Source organism: Cetorhinus maximus, chromosome 24, assembly GCF_964194155.1.
Source record: "Cetorhinus maximus chromosome 24, sCetMax3.hap1.1, whole genome shotgun sequence".
NCBI lineage: Eukaryota > Metazoa > Chordata > Chondrichthyes > Lamniformes > Cetorhinidae > Cetorhinus > Cetorhinus maximus.
Window position 1 is genome coordinate 40,117,923 of NC_135902.1, and position 19,567 is coordinate 40,137,489.

Below are 19,567 nucleotides of genomic sequence, written 5' to 3' on the forward strand. Positions count from 1 at the left end.
GATGAAGTTTGCCACCACGACCAGACTGGGAAGGATGAGCTCCAAGATCTGCACAAAGACCTGTGTCAAGTTCTCCATGTTCTTTGATATTAACTGCAGGCTTTCTGTCAGGCCTGTCAATATGCCAAGCATTCCAATGCGCATACCCATCAGCCTTCTTTGGTAGGCCGCCCCATTGTGTTCCTTGTCTTCATCTGCTGCTGAGCTCGTAACCTTGTCCTCAGGCAAGCTGGTACATGTAGTTTCCTTGTCCTGCCCTGAGCTGCAGGCCACTAGTGCCCTATGCCTCGCCATGTGCTGATGCCATCTCTAAAGTATGCACAATGTCAGTGTTTGAACTGGTGGCTGCAGGTGTGAGGGTAGGTAACTGTCTCCATCACTGTTTTCCTATTCTTCCATCTCTTCTTGTTTGACCACTGTCTGGGCAGGTGCCAGTTCTTGGGTATCTGAAAGGCACAGGGGCAGGCTTGTGGTTATGGGAGGAGGAGGGGTGGGGTGGGGGGCAGAGGGGTGGGGTGGTGAAGGAAGAGGTACATGTTTACACCATCTGCAGCTTGTAAGTCGTAAGAGATTGGGGAAGTGATTGGAGAATTGGAATGTGAGAGAGAGAGAATTAGGTAGGAGTATTCCGTCATCGTTGATAGTTTCAGCCTTGCTGCCAACCACAGTCTCAGTAATGGCTGCCGTAGTGATGGAGAGCCCCATCTCATCCCTAGGGGTAAGGGTGTGCAGCCAAGCCTGATCTTTGTCGGTTAGGTGCTGCTGCCTCCGATTAGGAATCGCTTTGTCCTGCAAGAGAGAGGGAATTGTATCGGTGAGTGTGGTTTAACAGCTGATAGTGTGGACTGCGGGAGTGAATGCAGCAATAAGTGTTTGAGAGTGTGGCGAAACTGTGAATTTATTCATTCACAGGATGTGGGTGTCGCTGGCTAGGCCAGCATTTATGGCCTATCCCTAATTGCCCTTGTTCAGAGGGCATTTAAGGGTCAACCACATTGCTGTGGGTCTGGAGTCACATCTAAGCCAGACCAGGTAAGGACAGCAGATTTCCTTCCCTCAAGGGCATTAGTGAACCTGATGGGTTTTATGACAATCGGCAACGGTTGCATGGTCATCATTAGACTTTTAATTCCAGATTTTTACTGAATTCAAATTCCTTCATCTTCCATGGTGGGATTCAAACCTGTGTTCCAACAGCATTAGCCTGGGTCTCTAGATTACCAGTCCAGTGACAATTCCAGTACACCATCGCCTCCCCATGTGAATGTGAAGTTTGAGAGGTTGTTCACAGGAGAGTGAGGTGGGGGTTGATGTACTGAGCAGTGTCTGAGGCCAGTGGTTCAATTGTAAGGATATGGCATTTGAAAATGAATTCACTGACCTTGACCACTCATGTGAGGTCATTAAACCTCTTTTGGCACTGAATTCAGGTCCTTGGGGCTTACACTGCTGGCATTGCCCGATTTGGCTATCTGCTCCCATTTCCTTCATGGCGTTTATTTGCAGGGACTGCATTTGCTATGGATAGACATTTATCTTTCTGTCATACTCCTGCACCAAGGCCTCTAGAAAGAATTCAAACTGTATAAATGTGTATTCCAATGGATTTTTGTATTCATGTGAGCTAATTGGTTAACCTCATTTATGGAAGGGTTTGGAATCTAGTTCAGCGTGTGACGTATGGTATTTTTAATTGTTCACAATTACTGCTTTTTGGTTAGTTGAATGTTACAATCAGTGAAATTGAGTATTATCTTTTTATTTACAGGCATTTGGGAAAAGCATCTGTTATATCAAAGATATGGTAGCCCAACAATCAGAAAGGTAAACTGTATACTTTGGTTTCCATTTGAATGAGAAAAATATTAACCAGGCTGGATTAGCTATTATTAACCCCTACCAACTGGATTATTCACCTCCTCTCTATTTCTCCTTTCCCCTTTAGAAGTTTTCTCAAATGTATCTCATCACTGTAGTTTTCAGTCCCTTCCCTTAATCAACCCCATTGAACACTCGACATCTATTCCTTTTCTGTACCCTAAAATATTAGAAGACCATAAACAGTTATTGTCGTGGTTGCTGTTAGATGTTTCCTTCCCTTTAACAGGAATGGGGAAGCAAGTTTTATTCATAATGGACTTTTTCACGTTAAAAAAAAAATGCCCCTAGGCACTTCCCCAATGGAAAATATAAACAACCAAACTATGGAGGGAGAGATTAGGAAGGATGACCAAAGGATAGGTTTAATGCGGTTTCTAAAGACAGAATGGAGGAAGTCAGAGGGTTTTAGGGAACGAGACCCAGAGAGCAAGGCTGAGGCAGCAGAAATTCTGCCACCAGCAGTCAGAAAAAGAGAATGGAATTGTGTTAAAGGCCATAAACAGAGGATTGCAGGGCTGGGGTGGGATTTAAAGCTGGAGGAGATCGCAGAAATAGGGTGGTGTGGGGCCGTGGAGCGATTTAAAATTTTAATGTGTTTGGAAGGAAGGTATTTGTGTATTTCAGTGAGGGTAGAAATAATGGGTGGGATTTATTGGATGAATAGATATAAACAACTGAGTTTTAACAAGATGGATTATGGTGTCAAGGCTAAATTGAAGGCAGAGGCCAGAAATGTTGCTGAAGTGAAAATAAGTGACTATTATGATGGGTAAGTTATGGAGTTTGAAATTCATCTCTTCAAAGCTTTGCATTGGCTGGTTCTGAACCAGTGAATGGTGAGTGTGATGGGTGAAGTTACTGTCATGGCAGTGAAATTAATTTTGGGGGCTGAAAGTAAAAAGGCTTTGTTCATTCTGATGAATGAAGTTGTGGCTCATCTACGACTTGATGTTGAGCAGGAAGTGCTCGAGGGCTCGGGAGAAGTGAGGAAGTGTGTGTGTGTGTGATCAGGATGCATATAATAGCAGACCCTCTGCCTGTGGATGATGTTTCTGAGGAGCAGCAAGTAGCTAAAGGCTACCTATATTTGGGTAGGAGACTGTGACTAGAACAGATTCATCCTTAATTGAGCTCTTTACAGTTTTGTGAAAGAATGCAGTTGAATTATTAAATTAACAGCATAAATAAATATACATGAGAAGTGACTGCTTAGAATTCAAAGCAGATGTCATAGTCCTGGTTATTCATGTATTGTAATGAAAGAATCCAGTAATTTATAATTACTAAAGATTGAAATTACATCTCAATGTTATTTTTGCAGAGCGAATATCTCTGAGTTGCTGGAAAATGATTTGAAGAGGAGCATTAAGATGCTCACAATAATCTGTGAACTGACTAACCGCACAGGATTGTATGAAGTTCCCGCTCTTTCATTTCAGCTTGTCATGAAAGTTGCTGAGAAAATAAAAATGCTGCTAACAGAGGTAAGTTTAAATGAACCTGAATGTGAAATGCAGCATATACATACGTTGTTGCTGGTAGAAAAAAAACCACGTTGATATTCCACCCCTCACGTCCTCAAGTTATGCCAAACCACTTCAAAGTCAGTGAATTACTTTTGCATCCCTACCTTAACAAACACATGGGACCTCAATACAATAAAATGGGTGATATTGAATTGGCTGCCCCATGTCCACCACAGTCAACATTCTTTTCATCTGACTCACTAGATTGGAACAACATGCGGCCAATTCAACACAACCCATTTTACAGTATTGCAAAAAGTTAAAGCTATCGCAACAGTTTTAGCTACCTTTATTATCCAATGCTTTACAGTGGCTCTACTGCGAACCGATAATTGCATGATAGTGCAGTTTTAGCTGAACTTTATTGTCAGTTGCCCTTTCTTCAGTCTTAAAGCCTGCAATGACTTGCATTAAACACATCTTGTTTCCTTCCCCTCTCTGTTCCAGCAGTCTCAGGATGAGGCATCTCCAGGAGAAAATCAAGACTGTGTCAATGTAAAATTAGTAATCGATGGAGCACAGGATTGCCTCCGTAACTGGCGAACAAGAACCTTGCCGAAAGACTTACTTTCCAAAGCAGAGATCACTGACAAGAAAGAACTGGAGGTACATTTGACCTTTTAACGTTCAAGACCAATTTAAAGGGTTTTAAGTGCAGAGTAAAAGTATTGCATTTTGTATGTTGGCTGTATTTCAAATTATTATTTATAAAAGGAACAAGAGTAAGTACAGAGCACCTTGCTAAGAATCACAGAAGCTGACAGTGCAGGAGGCCACTTGACCCATGCCTGTGCCGGCACTTAACTTGAACAATTCAAAAATGAATGAAAAATTCCATTGCCCTATTCCTTCCTGTGCTGTGAACATTAATCCAGTTCTTAGCTGCACTGATTCCTGCCTCAGATGCTCCCTGTAGCAAGACATTCCACACTTGGGCAGCAACAAGTGAGACTGATAGCTCTGTACCTTACCTCAAATAAATGTTACCTTTTGTGGATGAGTTTTAATTTTCTGGATGAGAATAGATTATTTATTTAAAGGAAACAATTGTCAGAAAAACAAAACATTAAGCTAGCCAATGACTATGAAGTTTGTTGGCCATTGAATGGAAAAGTTCATTTGTTTAACACATGGGGATTTAATAATGAATATTTCCAAAAGAAAATTGCTTCAGTTCACGCCTGAGACAAACTCAGTATTCTGAAATTTCCCTCTAACTGAGTTTACTCAGTTCTGGGAACACATATGGAAAAATGCTGTATGACTTTCTGAACACTGATTTAAAAATGGTTGGAAGGTAATGTGCAATGCGCAGCAGGATTTCCAATTCATGCATCCAGCGGGTGAGATTCTCTGGCAGGAGCGTAGGTTTGGAATATTTATTCTTTCTTAGTATTTTGTATTTTTTAACTTTAAGCAGTGATATTTTTTTCTTTAACCAGAAAAAGGTTGTTACCACTGGAATATATTAGTGCTTCCGTGGCAAAGTTGTGTTTTTGGGGTTTTCAGGTAAAAAATGCAGCACTCATAGCCTGCCATCTTGTGCTGATTAAAATTAATGGACAAATGGTCTTGGCTGTGGGCAGGAGCAGTGCTTGCTGTGAAAGATTGAGTTTGGAGCCCCATGTGATTTAGACAATGAAGCTCACTATATTAGCTTAATCTGGTGTCATGCCAACACCTGAAATGAGAAATCATTCTCTAGAAGGCTCTCCACCCAAAACATAAATCTGCATCTTCAACTACTGGCCAAGCCACTGCATAAATTCTAGGAATTGTTGGTTGAGCTGCAAAGAGTTGAATTCTAACCAGATGAGGGAAAGAGGAGGATAATTCCTCACAGTTTGTGGGATACTCCCTACCCTTGACTCTATTTACACTCACAGGTGATTAATCTTACTCCACGCTAGTAATTGCAGCTTATGAATGAGAGGAGAGGGACAGGGGAGCAGTGCATTGATAATTCAACACCTGTATCCTTTCAACATGGAGAACATGGACATGGTCCCACTTGGAATGTCACTTGTTTACATTTTATACATGGGTTGGTTGTGACTCTTGCATGTAGGTGAGTCTGTTGATGAGGGGCGAAGAGTTGCCAGGTGGTGAGCCCATCCTCAGCACTTAAAAGATACCGCCGTTGGCCAAAAGCCACCAATCTGCTCGGAGTCCTGCCCAATTTCATGGGTTGCATGACCTCTGGCTGTTGATTTTCTGACATGTGCTCTCTGGAGGCAGCAGCTCTTATGCATAGGATAGCTACCATAAACCTGGAATGCTTTTTTAAAAAAAAAATCTAACATACTTATAATTATTTTCAATGATAATGTGATAAGTTTTTAAATAATTGATAAATATTTCACTTACTTTGCAGATGTGGGATTGCCACTTTACCATGGAATGTGGAGTTGCTGACTGGGCTACTGAGTGGAGTGAGGCAACAAGAATTGACCTTATAAAAAGAATACAGAAGGTAGACTATGAAGCCAGCCTTTCTCTGATTTTTGATTTAATGGCATTGAGCAGAGACCTCGTCATATACTTACATAAATTAAGCATTGATTTGCTAATTCGTAATATTCAGCAAAATTACAGATTAGCAACTTAGATTTATGAAATCTGCGTCTGGATGAAGCGGAGATACTCGGAAGCAGTCACAACCTTGATTTAAATACTATTGATAAAGGTAACTTGAAGTATAAAGTGAAAGTAAGAGCCTCCTGGAACTGCATCGCCACATCTTGTATTGAGAGTGTGAACTGCGGGTTAATTTTGAAGGAACCTCTTTGAAGGCGGACAGATCATTTTCAATATTCCAGGCGGGACCTTCCATCAGTTCTGTGCAGTTATCAAGAGAAACTAAAACACTGACTACCCTTTCAGCTCAGAGACAATTATATTGGACTGGTCAGGTGGGCAAAAAAGTGGCAAATGGAATTCACCCAGAGAAGTGTGAGGTGATGCATTTGGGGAGGTCAAACAATGTAAAGGATCACACAGTAAATGGGGGGATACTGGGAGGTGTGGAGGGAATGAGTGACCTTGGAGTGAATGTCCACAGATCTCTGAAGGTAGCAGGACAGGTAGATAAGTTGGTTAAGAAAGCTAATGGAATCCTTTCATTTATCAGCCAAGGCATAGAATATAAGAGCAGTGAGGTTTTACTGGAGCTATATAAAACATTAGTTAGGCCACAATTTGATACTGTATGCAGTTTGCCTCATTACAGAAAGGATGTAATTGCACTGGAGAGGGTACAGAGGAGATTTACAGGGATGTTTCCAGGACTGGAATATTGCAGCTATGAGGAAAGATTGGAATGGCTGGGATTGTTCTCCTTAGAACAGAGGGGAGATTTGATTGAGAAGTGCAAAATTGTGAGTGGCCTGGATAGAGTGGATGGGAAGGGCCTATTTACTTTAGCAAAGAGATCAATGACTAGGGGGCATAGATTTAAAGTGATTGGTAGAAGGACTATAGGGAAGATGAGGAAAGCTTTTTAGTCCATCCAGAGGGTTGTGGGGGTCTAGAACTCATTGCCTGAAAGGGTAGTAGAGGCAGAAACCATCAACTCATTTAAAAGGATATGCACCTCAAGTGCGGAAACCTGCAGGGGCCACAGGACCAAATGCTGGAAAGTGGGATTAGGCTGGGTCACTTGTTTTTCGGGCAGACGCAGACATGATGGGCCAAGTGGCCTCTTTCTGCTTTGTAAACTTTCTATGATTCTAAATAGAAACAGAAAGTAGTGGATAAATACAGCAGGCCAGGTGACGTCAGTGGAGAGAGAAACGCAGATGATGTTTCAAGTAGCCAACCTTTCACTATAATTCGGACTTGATTCATAAATATACCAGCATTTTATAGACGTGGTTAAACATTTCATTTTGCCTATTATATTTCATTTATAGGAGAACCCCTCTGACCAGATAGTAATCTATTGGAATGAGAAGGAAACTTTAACCACATTAAACCCCATTCTTTTGGATTGTTTTGAGCACTGTGCACTCAATGCTGTGGAGGAAGTTTGCCAGGTAAGAGAAAATACCAAATAAAAACATTTACCCCCTAATGGATTTATTTGATACATTACAGTTTGAGGGATTAAAGTTATTGTCCAGTCAACTGGACATCGCCACACATCTTGAAGTTTCCCATCCAACACAATAGTTAGCAACCCTGAGCTTCCTTTGCAGTTACTGTTTCTTGCTTTCAGCAGCCAACCTTTGTTTGATGTGAAGATAAAAAGAGAAGCCAAGAATCTTCAATAAATAATGACAATTCTGAGAAGGTCTAGCGGATTGACCAGCTATATATATACAAAAGTTAACACTTCAAGCAGACCTTTAATCAGAGCTGTTACTGTCAGGCTGGAGAAGTTCCTTTCACAGGAGGGGTGGGGTGGCCGAAATAAATTTCTCCTCACTGCTAACACCGCAAAATGAAGGATTATTTCTTTGTTATAAACAAAAGGGTCCCTGCTGTGGTAGTATGTGTATTGTAAGTGGACGTGTAGATGACGATATTAGTGGGTTTGTTCTATTGTGATAGCGTGTAAGATAGTAGATAGTCAGGTTCAGGGTTTATTCTGGTGTGATCATGTGTAAATTGTGGGTGGAAATGCATATGGATTTATTATCGAGTTAATTCTGCAATCCTGTGCATCAGTGAGGAAATCTCACTCGGAACCTAGGTTGAAAATACAGTTACACCATGACAGCCCTGATTCTTTACTTCTCCCACTCATGCTCACTGCTCCTCCCTGTAAGTGTGATGTAGTATTAGGGTACTCAGGGTTGAAAGGGCTGTAGTTATATCTGAACTATAACTGGTTATAGTTCAGGCACACCTACGTCTCCACAGTCGCTCCTTAGCCAGTCACAACAGCATGTGAGATTGCAGAATTGACCCTTACATGTGTCTACACAGTAGTTATAAGTGAAAGAAGTGAATGTGGGAACATGAAGATACAGAGAGGTGTAATGATAATTCAGTGCAAGCGGTGATAATTTTACAGTCGGGCCAAAAAAAGGGGGCAGATCGATGATATTTGGCTGTGAATTATCTTTGTGACTTAACTGTTGTGCTCAGGAATACAGGGGAATTGACCTTTTTAAATGTCTTATTTTCTACCAAACTCTAGAGCAAAAAGGAAGCTAAACTGCTTGAAAAGTTAAACCCGTGGAAACACCAAAAATGTGCAAAAGTTTTATCAGAACTAATTGAAGAATCTGGGAAAAGAATGGGAAGTAGCAATTTTGGCAGTGTACTGAGTTCAGATTGTGCTGTGCACTATTGTCTTCTACAAGGTAATAATTTGTGTAATTTTGATTTGTTTTTAATTGGTATAAATACAAGACTTTGTTAACCTGGTAAAAGTTCACTGATTAGCCCAGTTGTATTACTGTATCATGGCCCCATTGTTAACTTCAACCTTCAGTTTGGTGAAGTGTAAAAGCGATGCTGAACCAAGTAGCCACTCTGCCCTCTAGTGCTTTTTTCAAATATCACTTCTCTAAATACCCAAATACAGTATTCCTTTTAATTTCTGTTCAATGCTACATGTTGTCGCAGCATTGAGTAAATTTCAACAAGCTGTGTTCTAATGATCTTTTGAATGATTTTGCTGCAGGCATTTACTCAAATTGTGACTGTGTGTGTCTTCAGTTAGGAAATAAATGTGGCCACTGTAAAGATTTTTACATTTACTCTAGGGATGTGGGCAGCAGATTTCCTCAAATGGTGATCATGTTGGGCTTTTCGCAGCAATCCTGCTTTTTTTCTGCTACCAGCCCTTAAATTACCAATGTATTGAATTCAGTTTCACCTCTAGGTCCAGTACCAGAACTGTGAAACAACCTGGGCCCCCCTTTTAATCTTTAACAACCTCACCACCCAGATTTATTGGCAGCAGAATTCAAAACAGGCAACACAACCCCCTTCATTCTCCATTTACGCCGAATGAAAAAGACAGCCCTGAAACACAACAATCTTATAAACCTCATAGTTGTAGCAGTGCCTGGAGGGCATGTGTGAACTGCTGGGAGTATATTCCTTTGCCATTTACATTAATCCCACTGATTTAGCTGGGGAGGAATGATCTAGTTGTTGTTATAGTCTAGCGAAGGAATTCAAATTGACAGTGGGCAGGACATCCACTCAATACTTTCTGTTTTAATGATGATAGCTGGCAGTCTCATGAGAAAGGACAGTGTGCAGCTTCTAATCGAAAAGTGGGTATGCCCTCAGCCCCTGCTGGTGAACCTGGGGAAGATCTGTCCACATTCTCCGGTGGATCCAGGAAAGCTGGAATTGTTCAGTGGCACTGGTCCATCGTTTCACAAATGCCTGAGCTTTCAAAACGAGAATACAGCACATGACACAGTTGACCACCATCGGGTAACGTGTCAGATTTCGAAACAATAGAGGAGAATGGCAGAGAGAATCCTTTATAGGTTCATTCCAATGAAACGTTTATAGTGCCTTTGTGATTCAGTTAGTTACATGAATATGAATTATATCTGACCGATATGGTGATCTCCAGGTGACTGCAGTAAACTTGATGTCTCGGAGAAAGCAAGAGGTTTACTACAAGATGCTGAGAACAGTTTTCACATGGTGGTTGAATGTCTGTATCAAGGCTCCGTGAAGGTTGCTGATCTGCAGTTACTCCTAGATAAGAGAAATGAGTACTCCAACTTATTTCAAGCACGTAAGTTTGACATACATAACATTGTACAATTAGCTCTGTCACAGCACTGGCTTTATTATTATACACATTCAGGGGAACTCACAGCAATGCAGCCTGCCTTCCAGTGCAGGATAGATTTCTGCATATTCTCCTGACTCGTACATAGTGAAAGAGTCACTTAGGCAAAGTGGTAAAGTGGTCCTCCCTCTCCTCCTGGGCCCACAAAGAAGTTTCTTTCCTTACCATTTGGATGATGGGCAGGTGTCGTTTTTCAGGGCGACCTCAGCAGTCACTCCATAATGGACCTCTAGAATTGCCATGGGACCTTTATTCACATATATTCTATGTCCGACACAGGCAGACACCTCATCCTCCCGGCACTAAAAGTATGTGGGCAGTATCAGAAATGGAGAAAAGAACTACTTGATTGGAAATTGTCAGGGCCCGTAGCCTTTGCAATATCTAGTGCCTTCAACCATTTCTTGATATCATATGGAGTGAATTGAATTAGCTGAAGATTGGCATCTTTGATGCTGGGGACCTCTGGAGGAGGCCGAGATGGATCATCCACTCGGCACTTCTGGCTGAAGATTGTTGCGAATGCTTCAGCCTTACCTTTTCCACTGACATACTGGGATCTCCCATCTCCAGTGAGTTGTTTAATTGTCCTTCACCATTCATGACTGGATGTGGCAGGACTACAGAGCCTAGATCTGATCCGTTGGTTGTGGAATCGCTTAGCTCTGTCTATCATTTGCTGCTTATGCTCTTTGGAATGCAAGTAGTCCTGTGTTATAGCTTCAACAGGTTGACACCTCGTTTTTTGGTATGCATGGTGCTGCACTCTTCATTGAACTTGGTGGTAATGATAGAGTGGGGGATATGCTGGGCCATGAGGTTACAGATTGTGTTTGAATACAATTCTGCTGCTGCTGATGGCACACAGTGCCTCATGGATGCCCAGTCCTGAGTTGCTAGATCTGTTCAAAATCCATCCCATTTAGCACGGTGGTAGTGCCACACAACACGAGTGAGGGTGTCCTCAATCATGAGACTTCGTCTCCACAGGGACTGTGCAGTGGTCACTCCTACTGATACTGCCGCGAACAGATGCATCTTGTTGGTTCCCTCACCCACCTGCCTCAGACCCAGTCTAGCAGCTATGTACTTTAGGACTCAGCCAGCTCGGTCAGTTGTGGCGCTACCAAGCCACTCTTGGTGATGGACAATGAAGTCCCCCACACATCCTTGCAACCCTCAGTGCAAGTTTGGGTGGGGGGCGGGGGGTGGGTGCATGGTGGCGGTACATGGTAATGAGCCGAAGGCTTCCTTGCCCATGCTTGACCTGATGCCGTGAAACTTCATGTGCGCCAGAGTCGATGTTGAAGATTCCCAGGGCAATTCCCTTCCGACTGTATACCACTGTACCGCCACCCCTGCTGGGATTGTCCTGCTGGTGGGACAGGACATACCCAGGATGGTGATAGTGGTGTCTGGGACTGTAAGGTATGATTCCGCGATTATGACTATGTCAGTCTGTTGCTTGACTGGTCTGTGAGACACCTCTCCCAATTTTGGCACATGTCCCTGGTAAGGAGGGCTTTGCAGGGTCGACAGGGCTGAGTTTGCCTTTGTTATTTCCAGTGGTCCGTCTGGTTCCACTCCTTTTGGACTTTTTAGCGGTTTGCTCGGCAATTTCAGAGGGTAGTTAAGAGCCAATCACATTGCTGTGGGTCAGGAGTCACATGTAGGCCAGACCAGGTAAGGATGACAAGATTTATTTCCCTAAAGGGGCATCAGTGAACAAGATGGGTTTTTAACAACAATTAACAATGGTTTCATGGTCATCATTAGACTTTTAATCCCAGATTTTTTTTTTATTGAATTCAAATGGTGGGAGCATCACTCTGGGTCCCTGGATTATTAGCTCAGTGACAATATCACTCCACCACCACCTCCCCTCTGCTGCATCATCAGCAACACTGCGTGTATTGGCTATTGATGCAGCAAAGTGCCTCGTCTCAGCCTGAATACTGTTGCAGTGATAAACTGAAGGTGTGTACTTCATTTACAGGACAGAAACTCCCAGAACATCAGAACAAGAGGTTCTTTCAAGTTGATGCTGGAAAACTGGTGTCAAAGAGAGGAGAAGAACTTGAGGCCTTTCTGAGTGAGAAAAAATCCATTGGAACATTAATAAATATGATTAATAAAGCTCATGAAACTATTACAGGTACAGTATTCATCAAACTTCCCTTTCTGAAGATGGTGCACGTGTTACTTGCATGGCTGATTGACAAAAGAGAGAGTACAGATCACATGAACCCTCAGTAATTGTTTATTTAGTCAATGTTACATGAATTTTTCAAACAAAAAAATAATTGACCTAAATTTGTATGGGAATAATTTCCAGTGATTAAATAATCTTCACTGCTGCTCACGATAATACCTGCTTATATTCTACGTACTGTAATATAAACACACGTTGCTTTGAGTTGATTAAGACTTTTTTTATTCTTTCATGGCACATAAGCAACATTGACAAGGCCAGCATTTATTGCCCATCCCTAATTGCCTTTGAATTCAGTGCCTTGCCACACCATTTCACAGGGTAGTTACTGAGGGTCTGGAGTCACATGTAGGCCAGTCCAGGTAAGGATGGCAGATTTCCTTCCCTAAAGGCACTAGTGAACGGGATGGGTTTTTATGGCAATCGACGATAGTTTCATGATCACCATTACTAAGACTAGTTTTGAATTCCAGATTTGTGAGTTGAATTCAAATTGCACCAACTGCTGTGGTGGGATTTGAACCCATGGTCCCCAGAGCATTAGCTTGGACCTCTGGATTTCTAGTCCAGTGACATTACTATTTCACTGCCATCTCCCCAAATATTGGCATATTTACTGTGCCTAAAATTTTACCTTGAGAAATGATCACAGTGGAGGTCAAATACTTCTGTTCTTTTATGACTTTTTAGAAGACTTATTCCAGCACAGCTGTAATGGGCTGAATGGCCTCCTTCTGCGGTGTATCATTCTTCTATAATTCTAGTTGAGAATGTGATTATTATTTGTGCAAATACCTCAAGAACTCCAATTCTACTCTTTAACTCCTATCATCAGTATTCTATGAAGTAAAATTAAATATTGTAATCATTGTTATTTTTCTATCATAATTAAGTTCCTGAGTGCATATCCCATTGAAAAAATGTAAGTTTTCTTTGAAAGGAATTCATCTAACTTTGGCTCACGTTCTAATTAAAACAATAATTATTCATCAGAGCTTCATAAGATGAAATAGAAACTGTTGAATTACTTTGGTTCAAATGGTCAAATGACAATATTTATATCAACTAAGATTGGTTGTCCTATGTTCACTAACAATTGGGGCTGTTATTTTCCCTCAAGCTGTTAAGTTAATGGGTCAGAATTTTTCTCAGGAAGACTTGTGCCACGGCCTCAATATGTCCTGGTTAACTGACTCAATATCTTGGTATTTGAAAGGACTGACTATCAACAAGTTTTAAAACAATACATCAGCCATAATTCAGCACAGGGACTCAAAGTTTAAAAACCACAAACACAGCAATACTGGAAATTGAAATGCTCTTTAATTTAAGTAATTAACATTTTTGTTAAAATGTTTCATAAGGTAGTTTTAGTTTTATGGCTGTATCCTCCCCACTGTTAATAATTATTGGATTGAAAACTGCACATAATTCTTTCTATAAGTATCTGTTTGAAGATCTGCTCATCAATTGTAGATACTGATTTAAAGTTCCCAATTTTATTCTCTGAACTGAAATTTAAAGTCTTAATTTGTTGAATTTAAATATTGCAATGTTCTTCAAACCTATGCATAACTGATGCTTTTTAAGAAATACCTGTGCCTGCTTGCTTTGCAGTCACTGACATAACTTACCTTGAAGAAAAGTGCAAGGCCAATATCCAATCCATGAGACTTGAAGAGCTCATCAAAACAAAGCCCTGGAGAGATGAAGAATCTAAAATTCAGCCTGCTTGCTGTGTTAAATATTTTAATCTGGACAGTGCTGTTACAACGATGGCATTGACAATGCATAAGCTCAGAGATAGCAGCGTTCTTCTAAACTGTTGGCTGCAAGCCACAGAAGAATTCAGCTATGAAGATTATACTTTGGATGACCTATGTACTAGCATCTGGCGCTGTTGTTGGACTGACTACACAGAACTGATCCACAAAACTGACCAGGGCACCATAACGTTCCAGGAGGTTGACAGGATGTTTTTCGATCTCCGAGAGCAGCCCGATGAAATAAGGAAGGAGTTATCCAACATGTTTCAAGTGGTAAAAGGAAAAGATTTGCCTCTGCAAAGGCTTGATCAGATCAAACAGTATTTTGAACTTCACTTAGCTGTTGATTCTGCACGAGTAATTCAAGACATAGTGAAGGAGTTAAACCTGCAGGGAGACTTCAGAAGAATTCAGAACTTAACAAAGATAGTAAGTGTATTAGCTTGTAAACGAGTAACTTTATTCTCACGTGATTACTGGTAAATTGACATTTTAGACCTTTATTTCCAAAATAGGATAAATATTGGACTGGCTTTTGGTTTCGTTACTTTTATATTAGTGCTGGCTGTTAGTGTTGGCTTTTGGCTTGGGGTTGATGTTCTCTGGTGTTTCTTGAGTTAATGATAATTGGTGAATTTGCATGATATCTCTGAATTTTACAAATGTTGATGGGATTCACCACATTATCATGGCTGAAACGCAATAGCTGGAGAAGGATTAAATGTAAACAGCAGTAGCAATAACTTCCAGAGAGCAGAATGGAGGTGAAAATTCTGGAATCATTTCAGATGCAATCAAATGCTGAGGTTAGATGGCTGTAGGGTCTGCCTTGGATCGATAACTTAGGATACGCCAAATGCAATTCCTCACTTGCCAGAAGAAAATAAAAAGAACTGTTGATAATTTACTGATAGTAAAGTAAAGCGAATTATCATCCGTAAGCAGCATGTTACCTTTTACAATTGTAGCAATTCACATGGACGATTCAGTATTGATCACACAGTTAGATCAAGGGTAAAATTTGCCAGTGTCATTTTATCCTGAAACTCTGCACCTTTCAGCCAGTGTCAGATTTTTTTTCTTTTTTATTCAGAATGAACACTCTTTCAAAAAACGTTCTCTAGATTACGTTGACAAAGACTTAATTCGGACCAAAACACTCTTGGCGAAAATGACTCCAGAATGCATAAAGTGCTTAGAGGAATTTGTTCGAAAGCAGCCATTTGTGAACTGGGTGAAAGGAGCTTTGACAAGTAAGTAGAAATATCATTATGTGATCTTTGTATTTCATTCTGGGATCCTTTTGCCACTATGGATAGAACTTTAAAACATTTTTGCCAGCTCTAATTTATTGTTGCCCTTTTTTTTGTGTCTTTCTCTGTTACTCAGACTTAAGGGAAGTAAAAGTGTTTGTGGACCTGGCGTCCATATCAGCTGGAGAAAATGACATGGAAATTGATCGTGTCGCCTGCTTCCACGACGCTGTGATGGGTTATTCTCCCTTCATTTACGAACTGCCACAGAGCACAGATTTTGAAGGGTTGAAGACTTCTGTAGAAAAAATCCAGAAGGCACTGAAAAGTGATCCAAAACTTCTGGAAAAACTGGTGAATAGCTTAAAATGTTTTAGTTCTGACCCATGTGGCCATTGAAATTCAGCAAAATTACTTCAGTTTGATGCTGCGATTCTGAAACTGACCAAAACGAGTGAAGCTGTTGGCTCCCAGTTTTAATGTCTTTATTTCTTTAGAGAGATTCAGCTCGTTATTTGGAATGGCTGAAGACCCTGAAGGAAAGTCATGGATCTGTGGAGACGTCCTCCCTGTCTCTAGCGGCAGCCATCAATCACAAAGGAGTTTATAGGGTGGGCAACATTGGACAACTACATGAAGAAAAGGTACTTGCATTTGAACAGATGGTTAGTCAAACCAAAGTGTAAGGGGAAGCTGTGGTAAGGTATCAACAGTGGTAGGGTGAGATTGGGTTAGGTGGTCTTCGGGTGATGACTGGGTGAGGTGGGTTAGGTGATCTGTTCTTTTTATTCATTTATGGGATGTGGGCGTCGCTGGCTAGGCCAGCTTTTATTGCCCATCCCTAATTGCCCTTGAGAAGGTGGTGGTGAGCTGCCTTCTTGAACCGCTGCAGTCTGTGTGGTGTAGGTACACCCACAGTGCTGTTAGGGAGGGAGTTCCAGCGACAGTGAAGGAATGGCGATGTATTTCCAAGTCAGGATGGTGAGTGGCTTGGAGGGGAACTTCCTAGCATGCCCCAACAGTGTGTTTTAGCTCTGAACTTATAAGATCAAACATTTTTGAACCTGTGTGAATTTCTTCCATTTCTCACATTGGTTATCATACAGAGGTAAATGTTGCACACTCAAATTCCTAGTATGGACTCTCACCGTACAAAGTTCTGCACCAGCAGCACTGAAAATGGCAAATTATCTCATAGCCTCTCTCTCTGTGGGTAATTCAACATGATTTAGCACAGCTTGTGCTGTGGATTGGTATACAGTTGAGACTATGCGGTGACACTACTGACATTCCGCTCAAAACCCCTCTATATTGTAGAGGAGAAAAGGAAATTTCTATCCTGTGTTCACTTAATGGTGAAAAGGCAGTGTGCTAACCCATTCCATCCTGGTTCCCATCAATTACTAGTTTGACCCTGAAATAACGATAGAACAGGAGTTGGACCAGAAGAGTCATATTGGACCTTCCACACCCACGACTGTTATCATCTAGGAGGACAAGGGCAGTAGACAGTAAAGTAATGGAAGGGGTCATCAACAGTGCTATCAAGCGACACTTGCTTAGCAGCAACCTGCTCACTGATGCCCAATTTAGGTTCCACCAGGGCCACTCGGCTCCTGACCTCATTGCAAACATGGACAAAAGAGCTGAACTCCCGAGGTAAGGTGAGAGTGACTGCCCTTGACATCAAGGCAGCATTTGACCAAGTGTGGTATCAAGGAGCCCTAGCCAAACTGGAGTCAATGGGAATCAGGGGGAAAACTTTTCACTAGTTGGAGTCATACCTAGCACGAAGGAGGATGGTTGTGATTGTTGGAGGTCAATAATCTCAGCTCCAGGATGCCACTGCAGGAGTTCCTCAGGGCAGTGTCCTCGGCCTAACCATCTTCAGCTGCTTCATCAATGACCTTCCATCATTAGGTCAGAAGTGGGGATATTCGCTGATGATTGCACAATGTTCAGCACCATTCATGACTCCTCAGATACTGAAGCAGTCCATGTCCAAATGCAGCAAGACCTGGACAATACCCAGGCTTGGGCTGACAAGTGGCAAGTAACATTCACACCACACAAGTGTCAGGCAATGACCATCTCCAACGAGATAGAATCCAACCATCGTCCCTTGACATTCAATGGCATTGCCATCACTGAATCTCCTCTATCAACATCTTGGGGGTTAACATTGACTAGAAACTGAACTGGACTAGCCATATAAATACTGTGGCTACAAGAGCAGGTCAGAGGTTAGAAATCGTGCAACGAGTAACTCAAGTCATGACTCCCCAAAGCCTGTCCACCATTTACAAGGCAGTCAGGAATACTCTCCACTTGCCTGGATGAGTGCAGCTCCCACAACACTCAAGAAACTTGACGCAGTCCAGGACAAAGCAGTCCGCTTGATTGGCACCCGATCCACAAACATTCACTCCCTCCACCACCAACGTACAGTAGCAGCAGTGTGTACCAACCAAAAGATGCACTGCAGGAATTCACCAAGGCACTTCAACAACACCTTCCAAACCCATGACCACTACCATCTAGAAGGAAAGGGCAGCAGATACATGGGAACACCACTGCCTAGAAGGTCCCCTCCAAGTCACTCACCACCCTGACTTGGAAATATATCGCCGTTCCTCCACTGTCACTAGGTCCAAATCCTGGAACTCCCTTCCTAACAGCACTGTGGGTGTACCTACACCACATGACCTGCAGTGGTTCAAGAATGCAGCTCACCACCACCTTCTCAAGGGCAATTAGGGATGGGCAATAAAATGTTAGCCTAGCCAGCAATGCCCACATCCTGTTAATGAATGAAAAAACAAGTTATCTCTGTCTCTCTCTCCACGTGCTACCAGACCTGCTGAGTTTCTCCAGCATTTTCTCATTTTACCTCTATTTTATCTCATTTGTCTGAATCTTCTGCTTTCTGTTCGCACTGTTTTCATTGATAGAATCCCTAGCCTAAGCCGCTCATGGGGAAATGATGTTGGTTCACATTCTGATCTCATATCACCACCCTAAGTGATTAAAACAGATTACCTCAAACTGAAGAATGTGCACAATAGGTGCAAGGGACAAAGATACATGTTGCATTGTACAAGACTCTGTTACTTAGAGTGACGATGATATGAATAGAAAGTATCAACCACTACACCTCTATGCCAAGAGGCTTCTAATTATGCAGAAAAAAATACTTTAATAAGGTGTACACAATACTACTCTTAACATAAAACCAAAATTTGCTGTGAATTGTACGTGTCTTGCAATGTTCAGTAGAAGCTGTGCTTCTGTTTTTTTTTATCTGAATTTATTTATAACCTTGTTTAGTTGTCACTAGAAAATGTCCTTCAGCTGAGTCTTTATGATGAGAGCACTAATGAAAGGAAGAAATACACACTGACGGAGCTGAGGGAATTGCAGAACAAATTAATGCTGATGTCGGGAAAAAGAGAATGTGGAAAAAAGGAAGTTGCCAGATACATGGAGGTAATAAAGCATTAAATAAAAGCATCTTGCAAAAGAGCAGGTCTTCGATCTTGAAATCAAACCGAAAAATATGTTAGTTAGATAAAGACAATTTACTTCTGCTCAATAATTCAAAACTTCAGCTTATTTTGTTGGACCAAGTGAGGGGAAACAAAGCTCAAAGCAACTTCTGTCTGTCTATTTAAAGAGATTCTCTTATTCTTCTCCCTGGGCAGGATGGGTCAGCTGGATGCAGTGAATTTAGGGAGATCAGCTGTGCACTCGTCCATTTGAGAATTGACTCAAATTTTCTGTTTACCTGTATTCAGTACATCCAAGTAATCTAGTGTACCATGGGGCAGGACCAAGCCAATAAGCCCCTACACTCATTAACTCAGAGCTGAATTTAATTGCTGCAGCAGTGGCTCCATCCACCTGCCAGAAAGCCTGCTGTGGTCATTTCCAGGAGCCCTAACAGGATTTAGGGGGAGATGGTGGCGTAGTGGTACTGTTACTGGATAAGTAATCCCGGGGACATGGGTTCGAATCATAACACAGCAGCTGGTAAAAGTTGAATTCAGTTGCACCATGAAACTATTATCAATTGCTGTGAAAACCCATCTGGTTCACTAATGTCCTTTTTGGGAAGGAAATCTGCCACCCTTACCTGGTCTGGCCTACATGTGACTCCAGAC

At 41.8% G+C, this 19,567-nt stretch overlaps 1 protein-coding gene across 1 annotated transcript in view; it reads left to right on the forward strand.

Moving 5' to 3' along the window:
• The window catches only part of LOC144699829 (E3 ubiquitin-protein ligase rnf213-alpha-like), a 158,955-nt gene that overhangs the window by 50,092 nt on the left and 89,296 nt on the right, over window positions 1-19,567 (forward strand). The window contains exons 16-28 of the mRNA XM_078571116.1: window positions 1,769-1,824; window positions 3,203-3,365; window positions 3,855-4,013; window positions 5,782-5,880; window positions 7,319-7,441; window positions 8,551-8,716; window positions 9,952-10,119; window positions 12,173-12,331; window positions 14,006-14,583; window positions 15,248-15,407; window positions 15,544-15,761; window positions 15,905-16,051; window positions 18,735-18,893. Coding sequence (XP_078427242.1) covers window positions 1,769-1,824; window positions 3,203-3,365; window positions 3,855-4,013; window positions 5,782-5,880; window positions 7,319-7,441; window positions 8,551-8,716; window positions 9,952-10,119; window positions 12,173-12,331; window positions 14,006-14,583; window positions 15,248-15,407; window positions 15,544-15,761; window positions 15,905-16,051; window positions 18,735-18,893 — 2,355 coding nt within the window. The remainder of the gene's footprint in view (window positions 1-1,768; window positions 1,825-3,202; window positions 3,366-3,854; window positions 4,014-5,781; window positions 5,881-7,318; window positions 7,442-8,550; window positions 8,717-9,951; window positions 10,120-12,172; window positions 12,332-14,005; window positions 14,584-15,247; window positions 15,408-15,543; window positions 15,762-15,904; window positions 16,052-18,734; window positions 18,894-19,567) is intronic.